Genomic DNA, 8,123 nt, shown 5'->3' on the forward strand with positions numbered 1-8,123 from the left:
GGATGGTTTTGGCATGCCGAAAGTAAGCCGCAAACCAACTTTTGAACTTCAAAATAAACTTCTCTAACTTTGTTTCTTTCTCCTCCATCTTCCTTCTTCTTCTCTTTCTTCACCTACAACACTTTGTGAATAGTGGTTTTAGATGATAATGGAAATAGGTGATGGTGGTGGTGGCGGTCCGACGGTGTGCCAATGGTGGTGAAGTTCGCGGGTTGGTGGTTTGGATGGTGATAGTATGGGTTGAGGCCATGGCTATGGAGGTCGGGGGGAGGAGGAAAGAAACATAGATAAGGAAGGAGAAAGAGAGTTTTGAGAATGAGAGGGTTGAGGGAAAGAGAGGGAACCGAGAGAGATGAAACTGGAAGTGAAGAGAGGTGAGGAAAACTTAGGCTCAATTTATGGGCAAAATGAGGAAGAGTAAAAGAAGATAAAAGAAAATGAAAAGAATTTAAAAAAAAAAAGAAGTTGAACACCTGGTGGTATGGCATCAGCATGCCCACCATGTTTTGATACATAAGAATGAAGGTGGAAAGTGAGAAACCCTGGGGAGCAAATCCATGGTTTTTTTTTTTTTTTTTTTTTTTTTGATTGGGTTTTAGTACAGAAAATATTAGATTCCAGTGTAATTTGGTTATAAAAAAATATAGAGAAAAATATAATAAAAATATCATAAGGTTCAGAAATTAATATTGAGTAATAATATAAAGAAAAAAAATATTTTATTTTATTTTATTTTATTTTGAATAAATGTTCAGTATAAAAATATACAGACTATCAAATTCAAAATATTGTGAATAATTATTTAAGAAAATTAAAAATATATATATTATTTTTATTATATAAAAAAATATGGGGTTTCACAGACTGTTTTCTGCCCTCCCTTCTGGGCATTGGCCGCTGGAATCGGCGTGTCCTGCAGCGGGAATGATGGCTGCATGACGTAGTTTTGCATCATAAGATTGACGACCGATTGTAGGTCTACCAATTTGTTTGCCATCTGTTTCACCTCTTCGTCCCTCCGCAGGCATCTATCCTTCCATACCTGGAGGTCATCCTCATTGTAGTACCCGCTCCGATCTGGTTCCTTTGGCACGTCGCCACCCTGGCCGATGTCTTTCCTGCCGTGATTTTGGTTCTGAGTCTCCTCGTTGTGACCATCTTCCTCCATAATAGGATCAGTGTGCTTACCGTTCCCGGCAGGGGTTTTGTTCCCAACCTTATCCTTTTGTTCGTCGCTGGCCATCTATTCTCCTTTCTTTCCCATAGACGGCGCCAAATTGTGTGGGTGAATTTTCGATCACACTGCCAACTTAGTATTCAGCGAGAGAGTACTGGCAGAATAGATGACACCTGACTCACCTGCAACAGAAAGAGAGGATTACGGTGGTGGTTCGTCCACCCGGGGGCACTTTGACGATCAAGTCAGTATATCTCTCAAAGATAATTAATTGCTAAACTCACTTGTTCTGAGTATAAATTGTGTACCTTAGACCCATCGGGGGTGCCTTTCTTTTATAGTTAACTCAATCCTAGTCCCCATAGAAGCCTAGCTTCAATGGACTTCTGCTCAGTGCTTATCCTGGACTCTCCAAGAGATAAAGATACACTCCCTAAGAGTGTTATCCTTATCCATGCTAAAGTCCTTCCTCATTCTAGGACTCTTGTGCCTTATTTGCTTATCTCGGATTCCAATATCTTCGGAGATAACCTCGGCCTAACCGAGATCACCTCGGCGTCATAACCTGGACACGTGGAACCTCGGCGTCACCTTGGCCACGTGTTGAGACTCAGAAAATATATCCCCACAGTAACAAAATTAAAAACATATCTACATAGTTGCTTAAACCCATTTCAGCTAACAAACAAGAAACAGAGCTTTGAAGCAGAGCAGCCAATTTCATATCACAAGCCATTCAACTTATCAAAATGTCAGATCAAGGCTATCTATCTCTTGTCCATTGTCTCTCTCATTTACGTTTTCTCGCAGAATTATAGCACTCACTAATACACAGAAACACTAAGATATACATATTATATATATTGGTTATTATTTACTAACAACATATATATATATATATATATATATATGTGGATAGTTATAAATGGAGCAGCCAAGGAAAAACAGAAAGGTTTCTCATTCTTTTCACCCTCATTTTATTTCCTTTCATGACATGAAGCTTTTGGTGTTTCTAATCATTTCTAATTTGTGCACTTTTTAAAAGGTGTGTGACATGGAAGAGCCTCTTGAAATACCCATAATGAATGATCTCACAATGGCCTTTCTACAGTAGACAAACATAGAGCTATAATCTCTGAGGTTAAGAAGGCAGCAACTGGTCAGAAGTTGTGAAGCCCCTAATTGTGTCACCACCAATTATTGTAATTCCTTTGTCTCCAAGTGGTCGCAAAATAACTGCCTAGTACATTAAAATCAGTAGTCATGAAGAAGACTGAATTAGCATAAATTAGTTGTCATGAAATAAACAATTATAACACAGTAGCTTGATGTTCTTAACTTTCTTCTCCTGATTTATGCAACTGATGTCCTTGATAAGAAACTATAAACATTTTAGCAAAAAATAAAAAATTACTCTCTTGATTAGAAACTCTCAAAACAAGATTATTTTTTAATGAGAGCATGGAATAGAACTTGTAAAAATCTACTTCCAACAATGAAACGAGTATTTCAAAAGTAAGAAAAGCAAGTCGACTTCATAAAAAATGAAACATGATTATCTGTGTGTTTGAAGGCAGAAATGGCAGCTCTGACTTCCCAAGATACAGAGATAGGTTGGCCAAGTAACTCTCTGAATAGTAGGAATTATGGATGGTCATCTTTTTGAAATTAGCTTTTCATTAGGCATGTTTTTTTTTAAAATCGTAACATACCAAAGTAACTGGAATTATGGATGGTCATCTTTTTGAAATGCTATCTCTCTTAGTTTGATATCTATTAATAACAACTAACAACTGAAAAGCAGCAGCTCATTACAGTTTTCTGTTCAATTTCATATTTTTTTGCAAATCCTGATGCAAAAACAACTACAGGAGAAATAAGTTAAAATGAGAATTCATAAACAAATTGTTAGAACTTCGAATAAAATCTAACCCACAATATAAAACCAAGTAATGATCTAAATTCAGCATGACTGCATTAACAATTGTCTTCAGTTTTGTAAAAATCTTCAATTAGCAAAAGTCTATGCATTAGAATTATGAACAATTATTAGGCATCTCTCCTCAAAGTTGATACAAGACATAGTAAATTTTCCCATATTAAAATAAACCCATTAGCTATCACATTGACATCCACAAACCACCCTAATCAAAAAAGCACTAGTATCAATTTCAACTTTTAAATTTGTCAATAAGCATTTAACACTAGTAAGCACACAAAAATAGTAAAGGAACAAAACTTTCAATTTTCTTCTTCCTGAAAAAATTTCATGATAATGTGACATACCAAAGAAAACACTCAAATAATGATGGAGCTTTGACAAAAGGGTGCACAAACACTTAAAAAACACTAGTACACAGAAATTTTTTTATTTATTTAATTGGATTGAGCATATAGCACTTGATAGAGTAGAATGATGAAAAAAGATTCTTGTAGCCAACTCCGCCTGATTGGGGCACCAGGCTTAGTTTGGTTTGGTTTGATCCTTATTACCTACTCTACTCCCAATCTATTAAGGATGGTTTTGTTTAGACACTTTAGCATTTTTGTTCTATGAAGAATCTACTATGTTATGCTATTGTCTGCTTGTATCTGAATGGCAAGTGGAATCAAGATATATTTAGGGAATTTGAATTGGGAGAATTGCTTATTTTCAAGAACTTTTATTAGTTTTATGTATACATATAAAAAATATATATTTATTTGTTGATGGCTGTGTCATTATATGATCAAACTATCATAGCATTTTCACTTTTTCCAACTTTTTCATTGTATGACCCAGCAACTTAATGACTCTATTGCAACTTTGGATATTTTCTTTAATTTTATATATAGGTATTAAAATACTTTCTCTACTCACGTATTTGTTTATTCATTAGAATTTTATTAACAAAACGCCCCTCCATACCTAAGCATGTCTAATCTCAATAGGGATACAATCTGATTCTAATGTCTTGCCTAGTTTCGAACCAGATTTCATCCACTTCAGTGCAAATTCCACCTCAAACTCTCTTAATCGACAATAAACTTATATTTGTTAGTTCCAATCCAACAAGCCTATTGGCTATTGTATTCCTCTCCTCTTAAGTTTTCTAAATGTTTTTCATTTTATCAATTTCTGAAAATAACTTTTTCCACCTTTCCTTATTTTCCTCATCTTTCACTAAAACCCTTAAATCCTCACTTTTTATGCATTTAGCCAAATAAAGTCTCTTTTTTACTTTCTTTTCATTTAGCAAGTTTGTAAATATTTTTTCTCCATCTTTACCATCTAATCTAATTTAAAGATTGCCAGTGACTTTTATCTTAGCATCTCTAAATGTCCTTTTAACCTTCTTATAAGCCAATTTAAATCTCTTAAAAAAATTCTCATTTTTATCCTTTTGCCACTTTTAAAAAACACTTCTTTTTTTTTTTTTTTCCAAGAGCAAGTATCTTTAGCTATAGGGATTTTTCCCTTTGACTCTCCAACGATTTCTCTCGATATTCTTTTAAAGCATTCTGCCATTGTATTCTGCATATTATTAATATCACCTACCATACTCCATGTTGCTTTTTTAAACATTTTGTCTTCAAATATTTCTAATTTCTGAGCTTTTAGAATCCACTTTTCTTTAATGTATATATCTAGCATTGTTAGCCCAAGTTGTAATGTTACACTCTTTTCTGGGAATAAACTTTTACATATTAAGCGGTATTTTTTCCTGCAAGAAAATAATAAATTTCTCTCTTATTTGACCCACTTTTAGTAGTTATTATGTGTTTTTTCTCTTTTTAAAGAACTGTTGGTTACTATAAGATCAAATTCTACTACAAAATCTAAGAAGCCCTCTCCGTCCTCGTTTCAGTCACCAAAACCATATCCACCATGTACCTTCTCGTACTCTTGCTTATCTTTATCTATATGAGGAGTTACTAGTAAGAAAAATCAACAAAATTCAAAATGCCCAACCATAATTAAGTAGTGGAAGTTGAGTTACGAGACACATCAAAGTACCAAAAGGAAACCATATATGTTAAAAAATATTATTAAGCCATATGTTAGCCATCATTAAACATAGAAATGTCAATAGAAAATTCACTAACATGTAAAACAAGCACTTGGGATACTCCACTATATTATAATAATGAAACGAGATTTGTAAAAGACAACTAATCCAAAACGGAGAAACACAAACATCATATTCTAAAGCAAAAGTTCTGTAAAAAAGAAGAATTAGAATTCAAATAAAATGCTTACAATGAGATTTCGAAGTTTGTTTGTTTGGTGAATCACCATATGTGATAGATATGTAGAAGGATGAAACTATGTGAAAAAGTTCTCAACAGTGTCACTGACACTGATCCCAGCAGAGACAGGGATACTATGAACCGAAATGGTAAATTGATGTGGCTGAGGTTTTGACAAATAAAAATAATCAACTCTCTTTGAAGATATATATCCATATTTCTACACATACATCTGTGTCCAATTGTGGGTGTGGTTGATTCAAGGCAAATGAAAACCCCCAAATCATATATTCAGCTTTGAGATGGTAAGATACTCAATAGCCAGAGAAGTAACCTACTTCTAATAGAAATCGAACAAAAGTCAAACCAATTTTGGACTTGAAGAATAACATAATTTCATAGAAATCAAACAATTCAACCAAACCCATTTACGAAATCAACACAAAATTAAACTAAAAAAATCATATAAACCCTAGATGAAGTGTGAGAGATAGTGAAATAGGGCAACGCAGAGAGAGGGAGAGACCCAGTTCGACAGAGAGGGAGAGGACCGAGAGTGACAGAGAAAGAGGGACAAGAACCTGTGATTTGCGGCAGTGGAAGTAGCGACTTGCAGCTGTGGCGACGTGTGATGGTGAGGTGGTGATCGTCACTGAGCATACATCTGGTTTGGTGTACTGATCAGAGGCAGAGAAAGAACCGTGTGAAGAAGTAATAGATTTGGGCAAAAATTTAGACGCCAAACATGAAATATTTCCCAGTAAAATTTGAACACTGCCGACTAAATTTTAGTCGTTGAAGATAGGTTATCAAAGATAAAAAAAAAAAAAAGAAAATAATAATAATAATAATTTATTCGGTGACTAAAATAATTTTTTGTCGTTGAAAGTAAGGTTTTGGCGACTAAAACTTTAGTCGCCAAAGAGAAAAAATAATTTTTTTCGGCGATTAAATATTTTAGTAGCCAAAAATCAATATACGGTGACTAAATAATTTTTGTCGCTGAAAGTAAGTTTTTGGCGACTAAATATTTTAGCAGCCAAAAGTCAATATACAACGACTAAGTTTTTTTTTTTGTCGCCAATTATGGCATTTTTAGCGACTAAATTTTTTTTTAGTCGCTAATAATGAATATACCCCGACTAAAAAAAATTAGTAGCTAAATATTTTACTTTTGGCGACTAAAAAAAATATTAGTCGCCAATTCCATAACTTTTGGCAACTAAATTTTTTTAGTTGCCAATTTTAGTCGCCAAAGGTGCATTTTGTTGTAGTGTGAGCTTCCACCCCAACCACCATTGCATCAAGCCTTCAAAGACCCAGGTAACACCCATTAAATTCCCCACCAGACCATGATGTTTGACCAAACATGCCACACAAATGAACAGAACAAAAAAATATGATTAGAGGTTTCCTCCTCAACTTTGAACAACACACACTGCCAAGTCTCATTACCTCTCAAAACTCCAATTCTGCTGAGAAATGCAAATGTTTTCAACCTACCTTTCCAAGCAAGCCAAGTAATGAATTTAGCCTTAGGAGGAGCAAAGTTATTCCAGACCAAATCTAGATAGCTGAGGATAGGCCCATCACTTTGTTTGCACCAGTTATACACAAATCCAACTGTGAAAATCCCCGATTAGTCAACTTTCCACCTGATTGAACCCCTTTGACTAGCCACAAGGCATGGTCATACTCCCAGTAGATTTTGCAACCTTAGTACCTCATCTTCTTCCCATTCAAATAGAGGCCTTCTAAAGTTAAAGCACCAATTGTTGCTATTATCTCTACAACCAATCAGCATCTTTAAGGTGATCTTCTTATTTAAACTCAATTGATACAGCCTTGGAAACTGAGATTTAAGGCTTGATGTTCCCAACCAAGTATCCTGCCAAAATTTTACCCTATTCCCACCACCAATCCTAAGCTCCACATTTCCTAGAAAAAAATTATGCAGTCGAGTATTTAAATAAGGCACAGCAAGGACTTGTCTTCAGATAGCAGAAATAGAAGCCAAAGCATGCACTGGAGGAAACCGGTGACCCCCCGATACTCCATACTTGGCACAAATCACAGATTTCCACAGAGCCTCATCTTCAAAGGCATTTCTCCACCACCACTTAAGAAGTAGACATTCATTCGTCAATCTAATATCTCTAATACCAAGACCTCCTTGTTTCTTATTCATCTACACTACTTTTCATTTTACCAAATATATTTTCCTTTTAGACTCATCCCTTCCCCACAAAAACCTTGCTTGAATCCTATCAAGTTCCTTAGCAACGCACTCTAATATCTTAAACAAGGACATATAATAAACAGGCAAAGAAAATAACACAGCTTTGATGAGAGTGACCCTACGAGCATAGGATAACAACCTTCTCTTCTACCTAACTAATTTCTTTTTATACCTGTCTAGCACTGGCTGCCATGTTTGCTTCCGACTTGTATTGGCTCCAAGTGGCAACCCAAGGTACTTTAAAGGTAACTTATGACTCCGACAATTAAGTATGTCTGCAAACTCCTCATCCAACCCATTATCAACTCCCACCCGACATATCATGCTTTTATGAAAATTAATCTTCAACCCCAAGACCATCTCAAAACATCTTAAGATTCGTTTAATAGCCACAACCTTTGCCCATTCAGCCTCACAAAGTATAATAGTGGCATCCGCGACTTGAAGATGGGATACGATGACCTCATTGTTACCCAT

General features: G+C 35.2%; 1 protein-coding gene and 2 long non-coding RNA genes across 3 annotated transcripts; all 3 read right to left on the minus strand.

The window, feature by feature from the left end:
- Window positions 1-702: 702 nt before the first annotated feature.
- On the minus strand, window positions 703-1,848 carry LOC145791044 (uncharacterized). Its single transcript, XR_014330690.1, has 2 exons — window positions 1,486-1,848; window positions 703-1,359 (listed from the first exon to the last, which is right to left on the minus strand). It is a non-coding gene; the product is annotated as an uncharacterized LOC145791044 (long non-coding RNA).
- Window positions 1,849-1,876: 28 nt separating this feature from the next.
- Window positions 1,877-6,189, minus strand: LOC114262971 (uncharacterized). The gene is made up of 2 exons (XR_003629506.2): window positions 5,989-6,189; window positions 1,877-2,417 (listed from the first exon to the last, which is right to left on the minus strand). It is a non-coding gene; the product is annotated as an uncharacterized LOC114262971 (long non-coding RNA).
- Window positions 6,190-7,696: 1,507 nt separating this feature from the next.
- Window positions 7,697-8,123, minus strand: LOC145791936 (uncharacterized). The gene is made up of 2 exons (XM_082872389.1): window positions 7,819-8,123; window positions 7,697-7,703 (listed from the first exon to the last, which is right to left on the minus strand). The coding sequence occupies exons 1-2, from the start codon at window positions 8,121-8,123 to the stop codon at window positions 7,697-7,699; spliced, it is 312 nt and encodes a 103-aa protein (XP_082728515.1).

Source organism: Camellia sinensis, chromosome 5 (genome assembly GCF_055761805.1).
Source record: "Camellia sinensis isolate YWXY chromosome 5, ASM5576180v1, whole genome shotgun sequence".
In the NCBI taxonomy this organism is placed as follows: domain Eukaryota; kingdom Viridiplantae; phylum Streptophyta; class Magnoliopsida; order Ericales; family Theaceae; genus Camellia; species Camellia sinensis.

Bases quoted from the DNA above. Each gene is read 5' to 3' on its own strand.
- LOC145791936 (XM_082872389.1), bottom strand. From the start codon at position 8,123: ATGGGTAACAATGAGGTCATCGTATCCCATCTTCAAGTCGCGGATGCC.